This window comes from Leptonychotes weddellii, chromosome 5 (assembly GCF_054177405.1).
Source record: "Leptonychotes weddellii isolate Sample4059 chromosome 5, ASM5417740v2, whole genome shotgun sequence".
Lineage (NCBI taxonomy): Eukaryota > Metazoa > Chordata > Mammalia > Carnivora > Phocidae > Leptonychotes > Leptonychotes weddellii.
In genome coordinates, this window is record NC_138373.1 from 119,209,790 (window position 1) to 119,231,031 (window position 21,242).

Genomic DNA, 21,242 nt, shown 5'->3' on the forward strand with positions numbered 1-21,242 from the left:
CATCCTTAGTTTATAGAGGAAACAACTGAGTCATAGAGCAATTAATGATATACTTATGACTACTTGGATGCTAACTGGAAATCTGGCTTCAGATCTCTCATATTTTTATGGATATTTGACCCACTAGTTAGCAGAGAAATAGATATTAAAATAATAATCAGAGATATCTTACAACAATCAGATTTTCAGAAATGTGAAAATTAGATAATATTAAATTCTGGGTGAGGATGGGAAGATGGAGCCCTCTTCTACTATTGGTGGGGGCATAGGCTGGTATGGCCATTTCAGAGAGCAGCTTATAGCTCTTAGGGAAATTGGGTATGCTAATCCTGATGTCCCGGTACTTCTACCCTTGGGCATGTGCCAGAAAGAAAGTATCAAGTCAATGCATGTGGAGACAAACCCTAGGATGCTTATTGCCTCGATGTTGGGGTTGTGGGGAGTTGAAAGAACCATGGCAGGTTTTTTTTTCTTTGTAGTTTCAAGTTTTTATTTAAATTCCAGTTATTTAACATATGGTGTAATATTAGTTTCAGGTGTAAATTTAGTGATTCATCACTTACATGCGGCAGTTTTTTTTTCCCCTAGGTAAATTGATATCTTGGCATATTTAGAGGATGGTATAATATGGAATACTCAGAAAAAATTAACTAGATTTTACAGTTAGAAACATGGATAGATCTCAAAATTAGTTGAATGGACAAACAGTAAAAGTAAAAAAGAGTGAGATGATAACATAATATCATATATAAAACATTAAACATACACTACTGTATGTATTCCTGGATATTGTTACATGTAAAAACAGGTATGGTAGATGGATAGAAAGTACATATGAGTAGTTACCAATAAGGAGAAAAGAATGGCCTTGAGAATAGGGAATACAGGGGGAAACAAAAATAAAACCAAATGTAAAACAGAAGAGGAAACTTTTGCAGATCACTGATGCAAGCATGACATGACATAAGCTCAAAGGAGGCAGAAATTTAGTTTATTGCTGTATCTCTTTTGCCTCAGTACTTGGGATATAGCAGGTGCTCAGATAAGTAAAATGGGAATGAAGACTGGATGAATAAATAAAGAAGAATGATCAATTTAGTTCCATATACCTGGGAACCAATCAAAACTATTGTCCTTCCCCCAATTTCATATCTTATAACTAAATACATACTACATATAGGCAGTAGGCCAGTTGTTAGAGAAACAAAAGTGAATCTAATGTATTTACTTTTGCCCTCTAGGAGCTCATAATGTTTGAGGAGATTGAGTGGAAAACTAGTAGTAATGTCAAGTGTGATAAGTACTACAAGATAGGAATTTGCAGATTAAGGTGGAAGCATGGAGGAGAAATGCTGGGGTATCCCTTCCTTCCTTCCTTCCTTCCTTCCTTCCTTCCTTCCTTCCTTCCTTCCTTCCTTCCTTCTTTCTTTCTTTCCTTCTTTCCTTCCTTCCTTCCTTCCTTCCTTCCTTCCTTCCTTCCTTCCTTCCTTCCTTCCTTCCTTCCTTCCTTTTCATTTGAGCAAAGTGATTGAGTTCTTGCTTTATGCCGATTTCTTTTCTAGGTGTGGGGGATACAATGAGGAGCTTTCATGAAACTCAGTCTCCAGGGGAGACTGACATTAATCAAGTAATCATACACACAAAAAAGGAAGGTACAAAATTGCTATTGTGCCAGGTGTTCTTTCTGAGAACTTATAAAAAAGAATGAAAGAAAACCTTGATCTAGATTTGGATTCCAAGGATGATTTCCTTGAAGAGATGGGAAATCTGAAGGATTAGTAAAAGTTAATTAGGAAGTCATTGGGGGGTGTGGTGGAGAGTAGAGGTTGGGGAAGGTGTTCAAGATTAAGTTAATATTTTATGAATAGCTGTTGAGAGACTGACCACACACACCTTGTAGACCTTTTCTTCAGAGAAAGTGATTTTCAGATGGAGGTTACATCATTGAATTTGCATTCTAAAAAGAGCCTCTGGCTACATTCTGAAGATTGAAGGTAGAGGGGAAGGAAGGAATGCGAGAAGTTGTGAAATTATAGTAGTGCAGGCTAGAGATGTGTTCACTTGACTCAGATGGCAGTGGATATGGACAGAAGTGGTGGATTAAAAATCTATTAAAGAGGCAAAATTAAAAGGGCTCAGTGATGAGATAGTGTGGTGAGATAGAGGAGAGGTCAAAATGACTTCAGCAGGATAAGTAAAAACAAAGCCACACTGGAAATATCATGGTAAAACTATGAAACACCAAACTCAAAGAAAAAACTTAAAAGAAGTTGTAGTTCATTTTGTGAGATGTATAATGACCTTGTGGTTACATAAAAAAATCATAGTTTTAGAGGTGCATATGGTAGGGATGAAATGGCGTAATATCTGTGATTTCCTTTAAGATGCTTCAGTAAAGGAAAAAAAGATATAGATGAAGCAAATTCTTGATAATTATTGAATCTAGGAGATGGTTATACAGGGGTTCATTATACTGTTCTCTCTGCTTGCTTCTGAAAATTTAAAACTTTTCATGTTTAATAAAGAACAACCAGAGACAAAAGAAATATTACCTATTAAGAATGGAATGACACATAGGCTTTTCATTAGGGAAAACAGAGTTCCAGAGATAGTGTAACACATACTTTCAAAGTGTTTGGAGAAAGTTAAATTCATGGTGTAGGCTTCCATATATTTGTAAATTATTAACTATGAGTAAAGGCAAATATAGACATTTTCCAACAAAAAGGACTGACCATTTTCTATTTATAGACCATTGTGAAAAGACTGACCACAGGATATACCCCAGGAAGAAGGAAATTTAACTTAGAAAGAAAGAAGCAATGGTGAAGCAAGGAATTGGTAAATCTGTTGACAAATTTAAATAAGCATCACCTGTAAAATAATGATAATGACTAACTTTGGTTGTTTTATTTTATTTTATTTTTTTAAAGATTTATTTATTTATTTTAGAGAGAGAGTGAGCATGAGTGGGGGTAAGAGCAGAGGGAGTGGGAGAGAGAGAATCCTCAAGCAGACTTCCCACTGAGCACGGAGCCTGACTAGGGGCCCGACGTGGGGCTCCATGCAGGCTTGGTCCCAGGACCCTGAGATCATGACCTGGGCTGAAACCAAGAGTCAGCCACTTAACTGAATGAGACACCCAGGCACCCAGGTACCCCTAACTTTGGTGGTTTTAAAAATGAGCTGTAACTATAGTGTAAAAGGAAAATGAACATTTGTAATATACTAGGTATTTCTCTAAGCCCTTTCCTTATATGACTAATTTAACTCTCATAATTCCCAAGCAATTATTATTAAAATTTTTATTATTAACTTTATTTCTCAGGTGAGGGAACTGATGCAGAGACATGATCAGTAACTTGCCTGTTAAATGTTAGTAAGAGGTAGAGCAAGGATCCAGATTCAGGTAATCTAGCTTCAGACCTACTCACGGGTTAACCACATTCTCCTGAACATACAGTGTATTCAGATCCTTGTTCTCAAGGCATGTAGAGATATGAATTAACATTCAACTATGTAAAGTCATTATACATTGACATGTAAGTGCAACCACAGAAGGAGTAAATAGAAATAGAACATACAATTTCCAAATGAGTGAAAGGTGAAAACTGGAATAAAGAAAACATGATCAATCTAATAGGAAGCAGAAATGAAGAGGGGTGCCTGGGTGGCTCAGTTGGTTAGGAGTCTGACTCTTGATTTAGTGATTTAATTTAAAGTTCACGATCTCAGGGTTGTGAGATCAAGTCCCTGGTCAGTCTCCATGCTGGGTGTGGTACATGCTTAAGATTCGATCTCTCCCTCTCCCTCTGTCCCTCCCCACTCCCACTTGTGCTCTCTCTCTCATTATCTCTCTTAAAAAGAAAAAAAAAAGCAGAATGAAGGAAAAAAACATAGTAAAAGAAAGATGAATAGGAAATATTGAATAAGATAGTACAGCAGAATCCAAATATATATATATATATCTGGGGATATAGATACCTATATCTATATACATTTACACTGAATTTCCTATTAAAACATAAGAGTGGGTAAAATTGGATAAAGAAATAAAATCCGATACTATGCTTAACAGAAGATTCATCTTATATATAAAATCCAAAATTCTGCATGTGAAAGGAAAAAAGCTGATTTTATTTGGTGAAATAGATTTTTTAAATTATTTTTTTATTATTATGTTCAATTAGCCAGCATATAGTACATCATTAGTTTTTGATGTAGTGTTCAACGATTCATTAGTTGCATATAACACCCAGTGCTTATCACTACACGTGCCCTCCTTAATACCCATCACCCGGTTACTGCATCCCCCCACCCCCTTCCCTCCTGTAACCCTCAGTTTGGTGAGATATATTTTAAGGCATTAGAATTATTGAGGCTAAAATTATAAAAGGCTTTAACCTAGAAGAGATGAACCTGTATGCAACAAATAATATTGGCTCAAAATATATGAGGCAAGAAATTGGCAGAGGTACAGATGGACAAATCCAAATTAATGGATTTGTGGGAGATTTTAACACCTTTATCAGAAACATAAAGCAAAAAACCTAACAGAGATTTAGAAGATTTAGATAATAGAATATTAATCTAAGTAGTATATTTGGAATCATATACCCCAAAATTAGAGGTTAAACATTGTTTTCAAACATCTATATCAGTTACTTACAAAATTCATCAATTACTAGTCTACAAAAAATCTGAAGCAATACCAAGAATCATTATCAAACAGGCCATGGTTTTGGCAATAAAGTTAGATAGCAATAATAAAAAGATAACTTAAAAATCACATACATTAGGAAGTTAAGTAAATATTTCTAAATAACTTATGGGTCAAATAGGAAGTTATGAAATATTTAGAAATTAATGAAAAATGAGAATACTGCTTATTAAACTTCATGAGATGCAATAGAGCTATACTTAGAAGGAATTTATAGCCTTAAAGGATGTAGTATATAAGGTCATATTTAAAACATGAATTGAAGTTCAGAGAAATAACAGAGTATAATGAAAGAAATTATCTAACAGTCTTAATCAAGAGAAACAGATGATACAAACATTATCAGAGTTGAAATGCCTATAGATAAGGGAGAGATTTTAAAAACAGAGAATACTATGAAGAATATCATGCTCATGCTTTTAAAACTTAGATGAAATGCATAATTTTAAGAAAATTATAAATTATCAGTAACCATAGAGATATTAAATCACTAATCAAAAATCTGTTCTCCTGCACAAAAAACTACCAGGTTTACACAGTTTTATAGGTATGTTCCACCAGCTATTTGGGAAAAGTTACATCTTTATCTATCTATCTATCTATCTATCTATCTATCTATCTATCTATCATCTATGTATCTATCATCTATCTATCCATCCATCCATCTATCTGAGCATAGTTACACACAATGTTATATTAGTTTCAGGTGTACAACATGGTGATTCAAAAACTCTATACCTTATGCTATGCTCACCACAAGTGTAGCTCCCATCTGTCACCAAATAACACCATTGCAGTACCATTGACTATATTCCCTGTGCTGTGCCTTTCATTCCTGTGACTTATTCATTCCAAAACTGAAGCCTGTATGTATCTGTCACTTCCCTTCATCCATTCTGCCTCCCAATTCTCTTTCCTCTGGCAACAACCGGTTTGTTCTCTGGATTTATAGGTCTGATGCTGCTTTTTAAGTTACATCTTATCTTAAACAAAGAGGAAAGCTTCCCAACATGTCTAAGTAGGTTGTCTTCTCCCCTTTTTCCCTACCTAGGAAAGCAAACAGTTTAACACTAGAAAACTTATTATTATAATTCACTGCCTTAACAGAACACAGGAAAAAAGAAACATGTTATCTGAATAGATGTGATGAAAGCATTAGAAAAATCCAACACTATTCATGTTGCAGTTCTTGGCAAACAATGAATAGAAGGGAATTTCCTTATCTTGCAGCAAGAATTATAGTTGGTAGTGAGACAACAGAGGCATTCCAAATAGAGTAAAAATAAGATAAGGACACCTTCTTTCACTGCTCCTGTTTGGCATTGTTCTAGGAATCCTGACCGACACAAGCCAACACAAAACAACACAGTAAAACTATTAGAATTAATTCAGAAAGTTGGCTTGTTTCTAAGTCACTTCATGAAAATCAGTTAAGTAGCTAATATCAAAATAATAGATTAGAAATATGATTTTTTGAATCCAATTCACAGTAACAACAAACCATAAGATATCTAGAAATAAAATCTAATAGAAGATGTGTAAGGCTTTTATCGTAACACTTAAAAGTGGGGTAAAGCCTGAAGTAATCAAGAGATATTCCATGGGCATGGATGTTAAGATATAATGTTTGAAGATGTCAAATTAACATGCAAATCCAGTGCAATTTTAGCAAATTTCTCAACAGGATTTTGTGTGTAAGTGTGGAAAATGATCCTAAAATTCATATAGAATAATAAGGAAGTTTTGAAAAAGAATAAGAGCAGTGTCTTATTAGACCTCACAATTTATTATTTAGTTTTAGTGATTACAGAATGTACTATTCGCACAATGATAGACATACTGACCAATAATAGAAACAGTAGAGATCCAAGTATATGTGAGAACCTGGTTTATGGAGAGGGGCATTATAAATCAGTGGGAAAGACAACACTCTTCAACAAATAGTACTGAGACAATTGATTATCCACATAGAAAAAAATAAAATGAGATCTCTATTTCACAGCATTCACACAAATACATTCTACATGATTTAAAGCTCTGACTTTGAATAGCAAAAGTTTAAAAACTTTAGAAGCACATATAAGAAAAATATCTTTTTGACCTTGAGGGCAGTGAAAGACTTCTTTAAAGGGACCCAGAAAAGAAAAACCCTAAAGGGAACATTTGATATTTGACTACATTCAAAATAAAACATTCTATTTGATCAGAGACAGTGCACAAGGCTAGCACAGACTAGGAGAAGATTTTTGCAAATCATATACTGGCAAATGATGGCTGTCTATAATATACAAAGGATGACCACAAATCATGAGAAAAGAAAGATAAACAATCCATTGGAAGAAGGGCAAAGGAACAGAGCAGTTTGCAAAAGAAAATATAACAGCTAAGAAACATATGAAATGATGTTCGACATCACCAGTATCAGAAATATGCAAATTACAACTAACAATGAGATACCATTTATACCCATTGATTAACAGGCATTTCAAAATACAAGATTTGGTGAGGATGTGGGGAAGCAGGACTGTCATACACTGCTGGTGGAATGTAAATTGGTACAACTCCTTTGAATAGAAGTTGAATAAAAGTGTAGGACAAATATAACATGCATTGGAAATATTCTTGAAGCACGTCATGGCTTGGCTAATTCTAGAGTGGGAGGGAGGGGAATGGGGAGAAGGGGGTGTATTGCTTCAAGGGAATTGTAATGTTTTACATCGTTAAAAAAGACCCAAAGCAAATGTGGAAAAACGTATCAGCATTATTTAAATCTGTTGAGGATACTAGGATAATGTACTTCTGTCCAGTACTTTTCTATAGGATTGGAATATTTTGCAATTTCTTTAGAGAAGGAGTTGAATTGAGAGGCTTGAGGACTGAAACAGTGATTTTCAGGACACTGATAAGTGGCTCTTTCCTTTCCCCCAGAAATCTGTATCCACATTGCTCTCATCCTCACTTATTTTATATTTTAACTTAAATATCACCTTCTCAGTGAGGCTCTCTCTGGCCTTTAGACATTTCCTTCCTCCCTTCTCTGATTTATTTTTGTGTTGAGCACTTACTATTATTTAACATGCTATATGTTTGTATTTATCTTACTTAGCTCTCCATGGCAGGGATTTCTGTCTGTTTGGTTCACTTCACATTTGCAGCACCGCAAAGAGGGCCTGGCACAAAGTTAGACTCTCAATAAATATATTTTTTAAGATTTTATTTATTTATTTGAGAGAGAGAGAGAGAGAGCGAGCATGGGTGGGGTTGGGGGCAAGGGGCAAAGGGAGAGGGAGAAGCAGATTCCCCACTGAGCAGGGAGCCTGACTCGGGGCCCCATCCCAGTACCCTGGGATCATGACCTGAGCTGAAGGCAGACACTTAACCGACTGAGCCACCCAGGTGCCCTCAATAAATATTTTTGTTAAATGAGTGAATGAACAAATGAATTCTGGGTTCTGACTCTAGATGGTAGAGAGCTACCCGATCATTGAAAGATACAGGAGAGCAGAAAGGGGCAGGCAGGACTGTGTTTGAACTTGATAGTTGTTTTGGAGGGGAAGGTGGCATATGCAAAAGTGAGGTCAGCAGGCAGTGGGAAATCAGGGGATAAAAGGACAGATGGGCCAAACGAAATTGAAAGTGAATCCAACTAAGCACTGAGCTTCTGTATGTACAAATAGATGTACTTGGCTATCCGTCTTGCTGAAGAAATTTGACCAGTCATAACATAGATAGCTTAATAAGGAAATTCTCTATATTTATTCTATGTCATTTAAAAAAAAAAACTGCAATTCAATCAACTACAAAAGAGGTACTCTATCTCAGAGAGGGATTAAAAGCTACTGTTTTATCTATAGTCTGTGACAGTATTAAACAACATTTACTGGTTTCCAAACATTGGACTTGACTCATCTGTTGTTTATCATTTATTGTGCAGGGGAAAGAAAGATTGGTTGTTAGAGTTAAAAATAATACCAGCCATGCTGAATGTATCTTCATTGAAGATTCTGATGTTGAGAGAGATTTAAGGGATAAAGATATATGTTTTCTTATGTGTTAGGCTTTTGCTAAATATTTCTCTCAAGACTTGAGGTTTGTTCCGTGGAGCTGAAGGAACAAAATGTTGTTCGGGTGACTCTAGGCCAGTAATACCTCAATTTTAGAATACCTATGATTCCATCGGTAAGTTTATTAAAATGAAGGATTTTAGGGCCCCGCCCGAGAGAGAGGTGATTCCAAATTTCCAGAGTGTATAGGCCCAGGAATCTGAATTTTAAATAGTTACCCTCCCCAGGTGTTTCTGATGCAAAGTGCAATGCAATACCTGGAGAAAAATTGCTGTAGATGATTCTTTTTTTTTTTTTTTTAAAGATTCCATTCATTTATTTGAGAGAGAATGAGAGAGAGCACATGAGAGGGGGGAGGGTCAGAGGGAGAAGCAGACTCCCTGCCGAGCAGGGAGCCCGATGCGGGACTCGATCTAGGGACTCCAGGATCATGACCTGAGCCGAAGGCAGTCGCTTAACCAACTGAGCCACCCAGGCGCCCGCTGTAGATGATTCTAACTTGTACTCAATCATCTCACTTTTTTGCATGCGGACTGGGTATGTGCGGTAGTGTATAGGGTGCGTGGTAATAATATGTGTGGGTAAAATAAGTGTGCCAGCATTAGCAGTTTGAAAGCTGTAAATAATGTGCTTGCAACAAAAAGAGCAGCACACGAATAAATACAAAATGTGCTCCTGCAAGAAGCTGAAAGTCTAACACAAAACAGTGTATTAACTGGTGGGAAGGTAAAAAAGGTATATTCATTTCCTCTTGCTGCTGTAACGAATTATCACAAATTTAGTGACTCAACACAAATTCATTTTCTTATTGTTCCAGTGGTTAGAAATTCAAAATGAGTCTTAGGGGATTAAAATCAAAATGTTAGCAGAGCTCGTTCCTCCGGGAGGCTCTAGAGGATGATCTAGTCATTGCCTTTCCCACTTCTAAAACTGTATTCCTTGTATTCTCTGGTTCAGGGCATCTGTAGGTTTCTCTGTTTTTGTCATCCTATTGCATTCTCCTTTTCTGTCCTCAAAAACTCCCTCTGCCTTACTCTTATAAGGCCATTTGTGATTCCATTGAGGGCCCACCCAAATAATCCAGGATAATCTCATCCCAGAATTCTTAATTGATCACAACTGTAAAGTCCCCTTAGGTAATGTTCACAGGTTCTAAAGATTGGGCCATGGTGTTTTGGGGGCCGTTATTTAGCCTACCACATATATATTAGAAAAATGTGACAACAGCAGTGTGAATATGGCTAAGCCGTGTCCTTTCCTTGAAGTATCTGTAAGTAAGTTGAACTTGTAAACTCCATCGTGAACTAGTAAATACTGTGCTTAGTAAATAAATGTGAAGTGATTTACAAGAGACTATACAGATTGCCACAGTGCTAATTTCCTTGCCTGAAGCAAAATGCAGTTGGAAGGTGTAATCAGTCTATTATAACAGCATTTTAGTGCTGGAGTGGACAAGGACCTTCAAAGTTTATTGCCATTTTATGGGAGTCAGCCACATGTTGTTAGTCCCTACTGGGTGAATGGCCCTGTATTAGACACGGTAAGGAGTGAAAGGAACAATTGAAAAGATGGACACAATACTTAAAGGACTTGTTGTCCTGTTGAGACATGACCTCAAATAGCCGATGAACATATAGAGTAAAGGTCACTGGGTCCAAAAGGAACCGCATATATGTTGCAAACCTGTCTCAGAATCCTTAGTAAAACGCTCTGAAGGTGGAGGGAGGAAGATACAAGTAGGGACAGGCCCTCAGAGCACCCTGACCATTGACGGTATTCTGGAGTCTCCTTTGACAATATTTGATATGAAATGGATTTGAGTATAAGGCTGGTGTTTGGCCTCACTCATGATGTTTTAGTACTTGTTCTCAGAATATCTGCCCTGGGGATCTGTGGCATGCATTCCACGGGGAGACTCCCGGAGAGGCTCTAGTATTTGTTTCTGGGGCGTGTTTTGTTAGAATGGTAGGTTTTGAAATAGTTGTGGTGTTGCTATGATCATGTGCCTCATTCCTAGTACGGTACTGGGATTTTACTACCTCTCCATCCCCAATTCTAAATTCTCCTCCTTCCCAGAATGAGTTCTTTGACTCCGGTGATGGAGGCTGCCTATTGCTGGCTGTTCTTGCTATTAAAGCTACAGAACAAATTTTTCACTTGTAATGTGATTTTCTATTCACGAGCCTCCCTTCCTCGATACATCTTAAATTCTGTTGCCTCAATCATCTCCCTTTGTCTTTACCAGTCATGTTACTCTGCTTCAGACCCTGAAGTGGCTCTCAGTGGCTCAGAGCAGCAACCAAGACTCTTCACTGGAGATGCCCGGGCTTCCCAAGTCCCTGTCTCCTGGGCCCGCACTGCCTGTGGTAGCCAGCCCAGCCCCTTCCCCAGGCCCCTCCCCGCCTCCTCTTTACGTTTATTGGCTTGTGCATCTGAGCACTGATTCCTTGTTTCTGCCAGAATTTTGTGTGTATTGATTTCCCTTTTGCTTCATAAAAAAAAAAAAAAAAAAAGAAAAAGAAAAAGTTACCTTCTGAATTTTAAATAAGACGAATACTCTTGGGTTTTTAGTTTCTTGTTTACAAGATCTTTTCTCTTGGTATCAATATATTTGTCTTCTACTTAGTGCCAAAAGCACCTGCTCCCTTTTCCCTGGCTTGTTCTGTTTTACTGATTTGTATGAAGAACCCCCCACATCAAATTATATTCACAGAGGCGAATTAATTCAGCTTTATTGGCTGAGAATTTACTGACAGCAACATCGTCGTTCTGTGGTTATTAAAGAAAGGGGATGGATTTTTCAGTTAGGTGGAAGGAAAAGTAAACTTATTATCATGACTGTAGTGATATTTTAAAGCCATGAGATAATGACTGTGTCTTCCAAAGTTCCTAGTGTATTCCTGCCATGCAAAATTTTCTCAAAGGTTAACTCTGGCAAACCAGAAAGTTTAATTTAATGCACCAAATTACAAATGTCCAATCAGAGAAAGTGTTATTCACGTCCTTATTTAGCAGGTGTTCTACTGTTGTAGATGTTTTCTCTTTTCTTCTCTGCTGTATGGCATAACTACACACTGTTTCACATAATTATATAGCAACTACTACACTTCACTTTTAACACAACAAATAATTAAAACAATCTAGAAGAAAGGCTTATACACAGAGAGATTTAGTTTCATTGTCCTTTAACGTGATTCTATGACTATAAAAAACCTCTTCAAAATTTTCATCTACAAAATCAGAATGTACTGCTAAGTCCATGCTTATTCTACAGGTGTTTTTTAAAGATAAACGAGGGACGCCTGGGTGGCTCAGTGATTAAGCATCTGCCTTCAGCTCAGGTCATGATCTCGGGGTCCTGGGATCGAGTCCCGCATCGGGCTCCCTGCTCAGCGGGAAGCCTGCTTCTCCCTCTCGCACTCCCCCTGCTTGTGTTCCCTCTCTCTCTGTGTTTCTCTCTGTCAAATAAAGAAATAAAGTCTTTAAAAAAAAATAAAGGTAAACGAGAAAATGTATGAATTATTTAAAATTATTAGAAGAAAGTCTGAAGAATTACTTAGTATATGATTTTAAAATATTTCTGATAATTGTATCTGTTTGCTTACATTTTTTGCATTATATTAAAATTGTATATGTATTTTTACCTTTCCTTTGAAATCTTTGCTACAATGAAAGATGAACGTTATATGTAAGAATTTAAACAATTGCTTGCTTTCCTGTGCTTCCACGGTGCTCTGTCCCTGTTCTGCTCATCACCATCTCTGTGGAAAGGACTTCTCTGAAGAGCCACTGTAAATTAGATCCACTTTATTATTCTCAATTATAAGACTTTGTTGCTGTATCTCCCCACTGGACTGTAAGCTCCTTGAAAAACGGGACCATCTCTCTTTTGCTTACCTTTGGACACTCAGCATGTGAGCGGTGGCTTGGCCATTAAGAGATGCTCATTAAATATTAACTGAATAAATAAATGTCCCATTGATGAAATCCTTAATTAGTCTTTGATGTTCTTATTATAAATTGCACAGCTCTCAGAGACAAAGTCAATTTGAACTTCTCTAAAGTTCCCTTGCATTATGACTCCCTTCCAAAGGATATTCTATCTTAATAATGGCAAAAGCTGACACCAGCTTCTTCTCCTCTTCTCCTACCCTTACGAACCCAGATGGCATTTCACAGATCATGGCACTTTCTCCTGGCAGCTGCAGATGTGGCCTCAGAGTTCATCCCAATGTGTCCTCTAAGCAGCCACTCTTAGTTGTCAGGATAGTTGAGACTTAACTGCCATCACTATTTTTGTGACAAATGAATTTGAGATAACTGTCTTTAGCATTTTTCCCCTTCAATGATTAAAATACTTAAAATCCTATAAAAAGATGAAACAAATATACTTTAAATATAGAGAGTCCATGAAACTACTAGGTAAAGGCTGCTGGGTACAATAGATACCCCCTTAGGAACACCTATTTTGGGCATTCAAGTGTTCTAAGAGATCAAAATTAGGTAACTCCTATACCTGAGTTCATTACTATGATGTATTACTACATCGTAAGAATATTTTTCAAAAGCCAGCTTCTTCTATTCCAAATTGGTTACTAAAGTTATTTCTGTCTAATCAGTACCAAGCTCATGGGCAGTTAGTGGGAAAAAAAAGAGGTACGATCAAGAGTAAAGGATGTTAGCTGAGCAGTTGGTATGTATGTATTTCCAGGGGAAGTGGAAAATGCAAAGGACTAAAACTCTGTGAAGATAAAGAAAACCCTTTTATTATTTTATTCTCAAAATAAGGGGAGTAGATGAGAAGAATTGAGATATACCAATCTCTCAGGCATAATGTATATAGGTAATGATAAACTATTATCCCTGGAAGGAACTTTGAGCAAAGACCTGGAAAAGTTAACTGACTTTCACAAATGGACAGAAGTAGTTAGGGAGAAAGCTGAATTTCACATACCTGCATGTTCCTAGTGTCGTGTCCTTTCCACTGGGCTAAATGGGCAGTTGGGTTTATACTGGTTGTTGGAAGAAGCTAGGCAGAGGGAGAGAAAAACCCTGGTAAGCGATTTACATTTTTAGAGCTGGGCTCTTTTCATGGAATATCAGAAAATGCAAATAAGCAGGTGTAATAAAATTATATTTCATTGCTCTTGAGTGATAGCTATATTTATGAAGACTTAGTTTCTATGTTATGATTAAGTAGAACTTTGTTCTTCTAAAAGAAGAAAACAACTGTGATTTTTTTTCACATATAAAATGAATTATTGTACAGTAAACTTCTGACTAACCACACAAGAATTATCCAGTTGGTGACATATTTTAAACTATTCCCCCCATCCTTCAACTGGATCTCATTTGTTCCAATAGGGCACTGGTGTGGGATGGGTATAGACAAGGTGAATGATTGTCCTTATGTGAGAATGTGACTACAATTGACTTTACTTGGTAACTAAAGAACTTTTAGATAGAATGTTAGGACTAGTTGAATAAATCCATCCATTTTTTCTGCATCCCTCCTGCTATCTCTCTAGTCCAAACCATAATCATCTTTAACTAGGACTTCTACAATAGTCTAACTCATTTCCTTCTACTTTTCCTATTCCCTTCTAACTACACTGCAGTGATATAATCTGTTTTTTTTCTTTGTTTCAGTGACACTTTTCCTTGCTTTAATATTTTTTTTTTGCCTTTTTCTGCTTTTGAAATGAGCTCTCAATTACAAAACATAAAAGTCCACTAAAAAATGCCAGCTCTTGGCATACCATGGAGAAGCTCACAAGTAAGGACAGATCACAGCAGCAGCGGGTGGCAAGAGGTAGGAAGTGATTAAAGCAGTGGTTACAAATGTTCACAGGAAGCTAAAACTATCCAACAGGTTGTGCCCTAATGTTAGCATGGGTTAGACTAGTCACCACCTTGATGTGTGGCCTCAGTGTGTTTGGGTTCAGATCTTATAAGACAATACAGTTTCTTCTAGTTAAGGGTTCTTGGCTTGCACCAATCACAGGGTGGCCAGAGAGCACTAGACCAGTAATCCCCATCACCTATTTAATACATGCCCCCCCCACCTCCCGTCTAGTAACCATCAGTTTGTTCTCTATAATTAAGAGTCTGTTTCTTGGTTTGTGTGTCTCTCTCTTTTTCCCTTTGCTCATTTGTTTTGTTTCTTAGATTCTACATGTGAGTGAAATCATATGGTATTTGTTTTTCTCTGACTGACTTATATCACTTAACATAATACTCTAGCTCCATCCATGTCATTGCAGATGGTAAGATTTCATTCTTTTTGATGGTTGAGTAATATTCCTGTGTGTGTGTGTGTGTGTGTGTATCACATCTTCTTTATCCATTCATCAGTCAGTGGATGCTTGGGCTGGTTCCATAATTTGACTCTTGTAGATAATGCTGCTGTAAGCATCAGGATGCTGTATCCCTTTGAATTAGCATTTTTGCATTCTTTGGGTAAATACTTATAGAGCAATTGCTGGATCATAGGGTAATTCTGTTTTTAACTTTCTGAGAAACCTCCATACTGTTTTCCAGAGTAGCCGCACCAGTTTGCATTCCCACCAACAGTGCAAGAGGGTTCCCCTTTCTCCACATCCTTGCCAACACCTATTGTTTCTTGTGTTGTTGATTTTAGCCATTCTGACAGGTGTGAGGTGATATCTCATTGTAGTTTGATTTGTATTTCCCTGACAATGAGTGGTGTTGGACATCTTTTCATGTGTCTGTTGGCCATCTATTCCATCTTTGGAAAAATGTCTGTTCATGTCTTCTGCCCATTTTTATTTGGATTATTTGGTTTTGGGGTGTTGAACTTTATAAATTTTTTGTATATTCTGGATACTAACCTTTTATCAGATATGTCATTTGCAAATATCTTCTCCCATTCCATAGGTTGTCTTTTAGTTTTACTGATTGTTTCCTTCACTGTGCAGAGCTTTTTATTTTGATGAAGTCCCAACAATTTATTTTTGCCTTTGTTTCCCTTGCTTTAGGAGACATATCTAGTAAGAAGTTGCTACCGCTAATGTCAAAGAGGTTACTACCCGTGTTCTCCTCTAGGATTTTAATGGTTTCCTGTCTCATATTTAGGTCTTTCATCCATTTTGAATTTATTTTTGTATATGGTGTAAGAAAGTGGTCCAGTTTCATTCTTTTTCATGGTGCTGTTCAGTTTTCCCCAGCACCATTTTTTGAAGAGATTTTTTCCCATTGGATATTCTTTCCTGCTTAGTCAAAGATTAATTGACCATATGTTGTGGGTTCAATTCTGGGTTTTCTGTTCTGTTTTATTGATCCCTGTGTCTATTTTTGTGCCAGTCCCATACTGTTTTGATCACTACAGCTTTGTAATATAACTTGAAGTCCAGAATTATGATGCTTCCCGCTTTGCTTTTCTTTTTCAAAGTTGGTTTGGCTATTCAGGGTCTTTTGTGATTTCATGCAAATTTTAGGATTGATTTTTAAAAAAATATTTATTCATTTATTTAGTTGAGAGAAAGAGAGAGCACGAGAGGAGGAAGGGTCAGAGGGAGAAGCAGATTCCCCGCTGAGCAGGGAGCCTGATGTGAGACTCGATCCTGGGACTCCAGGATCATGACCTGAGCCGAAGGCAGTCACTCAACCAACTGAGCCCCCAGGCGCCCTCAGATTGCTTGTTTAAGCTCTGTGAAAAATGCTGTTGTTATTTTTATAGGGATTGCATTAAATGTGTAGATTGCTTTGGGTAGTATAGCCATTTTCTTCAGACTTGGAAAAGCTGAAAATTTATTATGATAAATAATAACTTTGGTACCTTGTGGCTATTACAAATATTAATGTTAAAAATTGTGCCTGTGACAAATGAAAAACTATGTAGCCAGGGAAACACCTGTGATGGCATTGCCTATGATGACATTGTTGGGTTAGTTTCCTTTAATAGATTAATATTTCTTAGTATTGACTAATCATTAAAATGCTTTCACATAAATGTTCTTTTTTAAAAATTTTCCTTCTATTTTCTGGATTTAGGTTCTTTTTTAAAAATTAACATATCATGTATTATTTGTTTCAGGGGTACAGGTCTGTGATTCATCAGTCTCACATAATACCCAGTGCTCATTACAACACATACCCTTCCCAGTGTCCATCACCCAGTTACCTCATCCCTGCACCCCCCTTCCCTTCAGCAACCCTCAGTTTGTTTCCTATGATTAAGAGTCTCTTACGGGTAGTATAGACATTTTAGCAATATTTGTTCTTCCAATCCATGAGTATGGTGACGTGGGAGATAAAGGAGAGAAGTTTGGGCATGACGTTCGAAAAGGCAAGAAGAGATAGAGTGTGGGGGGCTTGGCCTCGTGTAGGAACAGTCAGTTAATTCTTTATAATGGGGGGAAGGCAGGGAGCCTTACATTGTTACATTGTTCACATTATATTTTTGTTGTGGATTTGTTTGTTTTCCACATACTATGAACCTTTTAAGAGTAGTAGGTGTGAATGTCGTGTTCATTTTGCGGTAGGAGTTTGTATGTTCCATTTCTCTTCCTTATGCAACGCCTGGCACACAAGAGGCACACGACACAAGTTGGAATGGAGCAAATGCAGTCACTGTGCTGAGCCTGCGTATGTTTTATCTTCTCATTCAGATTGGATTATTTCCATCCAATGTTGACAACCAGATTGATTTAACTGTGTTTCTCTTGTCTGCGCCTACAGATAGGTTGACCAACTGGTAGAGCTGATTGACAGGAATGGCTGTGTTTCTACCAAAATCAATGATGCTTTGTAGAAATAAGATCAGCGACCTTTTGATGCCTCATTTTGCAGTGGTCCTGGTTATAGTTTCAACATGAACTTACTATTTACTTTACCTCTGAGCCTCCTGAAAGCTATCCATTCTTCCTCAGAATACATTTGTTATTTTAGTTTACCATTCATATGGCATATATCATTATCTGTTATTATCTAACCTGCCGAGTGCATGGGAAACTCTTTGAGAATGGGGACTACACCTTCATTGTGTTTTTCCTCAAAATCCTTTGTACAATCTCTGGTTAGAAAACATGTCTTCATCACTAAATTAAAAATCCCTAGTCCAGGACCTGGTACAAGTTAGATGCCAAATAAATATTTGTTGAATGACTACATGAGTGAATGATTATTGTCTGTGGTGTTTATTGATGATGCACAGACCAGATCTCCTTTCCTGTTTGATGTGCCTATCCCCCAGCTTTTCATTGCTTTGCTCCTCGTAGCTCACACCTAAAATCTTTTCCAAGGGACTATCCTTGGGCCACTGGAGCTGGCATCACGTAGATGCTCCAAGAACAAGAAGTCCTTGGGATTTTATGCCTTCCCCTTGGTAACCAGTATCCAATGGCTGAGATGCAAGAATATGGAGGTCTAGCTGTCATGCCTCAGTGCAGTGCAGGCTTCCAAGTGCAGTTTATACTCTAGAGCTCCCTGTGGGATCAGGCTAAGGCCAGGACTTTGCCTGAAATTGCATGCACCCTTGCTTGGCTTCTGTCTTGCTTGCCTTGCTCTTTTGTAGGTTTCTCCTAAGAACACTTTCTTAGTGAATCACTTGCACGCTCACCCTTTCCTTAGGGTTTGCTTCTTGGGAACTTTATTTAAGACAGTGCATGTTTATAATCAGGTAATGTTAGGGTCAGGAATCATATCCACACTCTCTCTAAGAATGTTAAGTTCTGCTGTTGCAGTTGGTAGCTCCTGATAGTTTTTGGATTTATATTACTGCCAACTAAAACTGTAAGTGACTGTGAACTAAATTTGGTATTTGATTTGGTTGTTGGGTAAGAAGTAGCTTCACTATTTCAGTAAATAATTGTTATTGAATTTAGTAAATATCTATTGAATTACAGGTCTTTCTAACATCAAGTCAATGCATTTTTCTTAACTTTCTACTCTTTTTATTTATATACATCTCTGCTCTCTCTCCTTAAGCAAGGATAACAGAATTAATTGTATAATCAATTTTTATATGATTGAGTACAGCTTTCTTTTGTCTTCCTGTTGAATATAAATATCCATTTCCACATACTGAGTAAACCATTTATTTTATTTTTTTAGTGATTTGAAAAGAACACAAACTCCTTTATCTGTAAAATGGGATTGGAAGTAATGCATTTTAGAACTTAAAAGCACTTCAGTCAACACCTTCATTTTATAAGTGAGAACATTTGAAGCCCAAAGAGGTTAAGTAATTTGTTTAATATCACCCAGCTTGCTTAGTGGCAGAGCAGGACTAATGCCCAACTCCCAGGCTGCTGTGTTCTCTATTGCTCTACAAAATGCATATTTCTTATTTACAGAATTAATATGAGGATTAGGGGCCACATCTGTGAAAAATAGGTTTAGCCTTTGGAAAGAAAGATGCTGGATAGCTTTATGAAATCTTTATGAAAACTAATCTCATTTTAACCTTTTCTGTACAATTGTTAGTTTTGTTCAGTTTGTGTTATTTGCCTCAGGCTTCTTTTTGTCCAAGGACTAGATAATATACAATGCTTGATTTAAAAATCAATATTAAGTATCCAAATTGTGTTAGAAATATGAAATACTTCTGCTGGTTTTGAAGCTGGGAGCAGTTGTAGACAGTCTTCCAGAGTGGCAATCACTTATGTACATGAAAAATTGCTCTTCTTACTTTGCATATTGGGAATAAGGACAGTTGGTTCCAAAGAAAAGAAGGAAGCATAAATTATATTTTGTTCAGCCTGGTAATACTTCCAAAGCTTGATGCAATGTATCTTTAACAAACCGTGAATTTTCTCTCCTGCGGAGCCACCATATCCTGCCTACTTACATCATAGTCAGGGCACCATTATACTAATCCACCGTACCTTCATATCTCTAGCAAGCACATTTAAGTGATAACTTGAATATTTATTTTGATGCAAAGTGTATAAATCTTCTCTATGTCATCTTGTAAAGCGAGGAAATTGTGACTCGCTCAACTTGGTTACTTTAATTGTTCAAGTTTGGTTCTTTTAGCCACAGCGTGCTTTGATATATGACTAAGAATACTGTTTAATTTTTGTAGTATTCACAGTGATTTGTGTAGATTCATATAGGCAGAGAAGATAAAATTTGAATACCAAAAGGCTAAAGTAACTTTCATATATATTTTTAATTAGGTACGATTATATGCAAGACCCGATGCTATCAGAAGAGGATCTGGGGACTATGCTCTCCATATAACAAAGAGATTAATAGAATTTTATGAAGACTACTTTAAAGTGCCCTATTCATTGCCAAAACTAGGTAAGTATTTTCTTGGTTATTTTAATGGAAGGGATCCTTGAAGGTAGAAATTTGTCTTCATGCATTTATTTGAGACATGAAAATTCCAAGAATTATATTTTTAGAGAAGATGAGCATGAAAAATAATTTCTTCTGAAGAGGTAAAATAAAACTTACTGTTTCTTAAATCTTGCCAAGAATTCCTCATAGGAATTAAGAAGGGCATTATGTAAGTTTAGGTTTCCAAAAGATAACTCAAGTAGATATAATCATTGAATATGTGCTATGGAGGGGTGCTTGCCAACATCTCATTTAATCCTCAGAAGTACTAGATGGGTAGGTACTGTTAGAACATTTGCCACTCACGGGACTTGACATCCAGGGAATCTGTTTTTCATTCAGACAGCTAGTAAGTGGTGAGCTGGGATTTCAAGCTAAGTCTTGATGACTCCCAGAACTCTTCTGTGTTTTACACTGAGAAGACACTCGTTGATTATTTTCTCTGTCCTAATTCTCAGATCTTGGACCACAATGTATTAGTTATCCCTCACATTATTTTTGTCCAGTCATATTTCAGTACAGTTGTAGCAAGTAGAATAAAAACAAAGCAGAAGGGAAATTGTATAAGGGAGATTACGTTCACCATGAATACTCTGATGTTTCTTCCTTTTACAAATACGATATGTTCAATAGTTGCTTGTTGATTGAATAAATGAATTTTATGATCCTAATTTGAGTGAAGCTCCCACTTTTGCAGGGGAGTGAACTATGACTTTCCAGGAAGTTAAAAAGGGTACATGTACCCATTAGAAATGCTGAAGTTATTTTTCCTTCTTGGAAAACCTGTTTTGAAATATTACATCATGGCAGTCTTTTGTTCCTCACCCACCATCTTTTTTCCTTCCCAAGAACATTTTTGATCAGCATAAAAGTGATTGTTTTGATCCACATAAAAGTGATTGTTCATTGGCAAGAATAAAGTGCTACCCGATCAAAAGTGTTGGTATTATTTGGGTGCCTGGGTGGCTCAGTTGGTTAAGCGACTGCCTTCGGCTCAGGTCATGATCCTGGAGTCCCTGGATCGAGTCCCGCATCGGGCTCCCTGCTCGGCAGGGAGCCTGCTTCTGCCTCTGACCCTCCCCCCTCTCATGTGCTCTCTCTCTCTCATTCTCTCTGTCTCAAATAAATAAATAAAATCTTTAAAAAAAAAA

General features: G+C 37.0%; 1 protein-coding gene across 1 annotated transcript in view; it reads left to right on the forward strand.

Annotated features, from left to right (window-relative positions):
- TRHDE (thyrotropin releasing hormone degrading enzyme) overlaps positions 1–21,242 on the forward strand; it is a 349,173-nt gene that overhangs the window by 84,102 nt on the left and 243,829 nt on the right. The window contains exon 3 of the mRNA XM_006728228.3: positions 19,926–20,052. Coding sequence (XP_006728291.1) covers positions 19,926–20,052 — 127 coding nt within the window. The remainder of the gene's footprint in view (positions 1–19,925; positions 20,053–21,242) is intronic.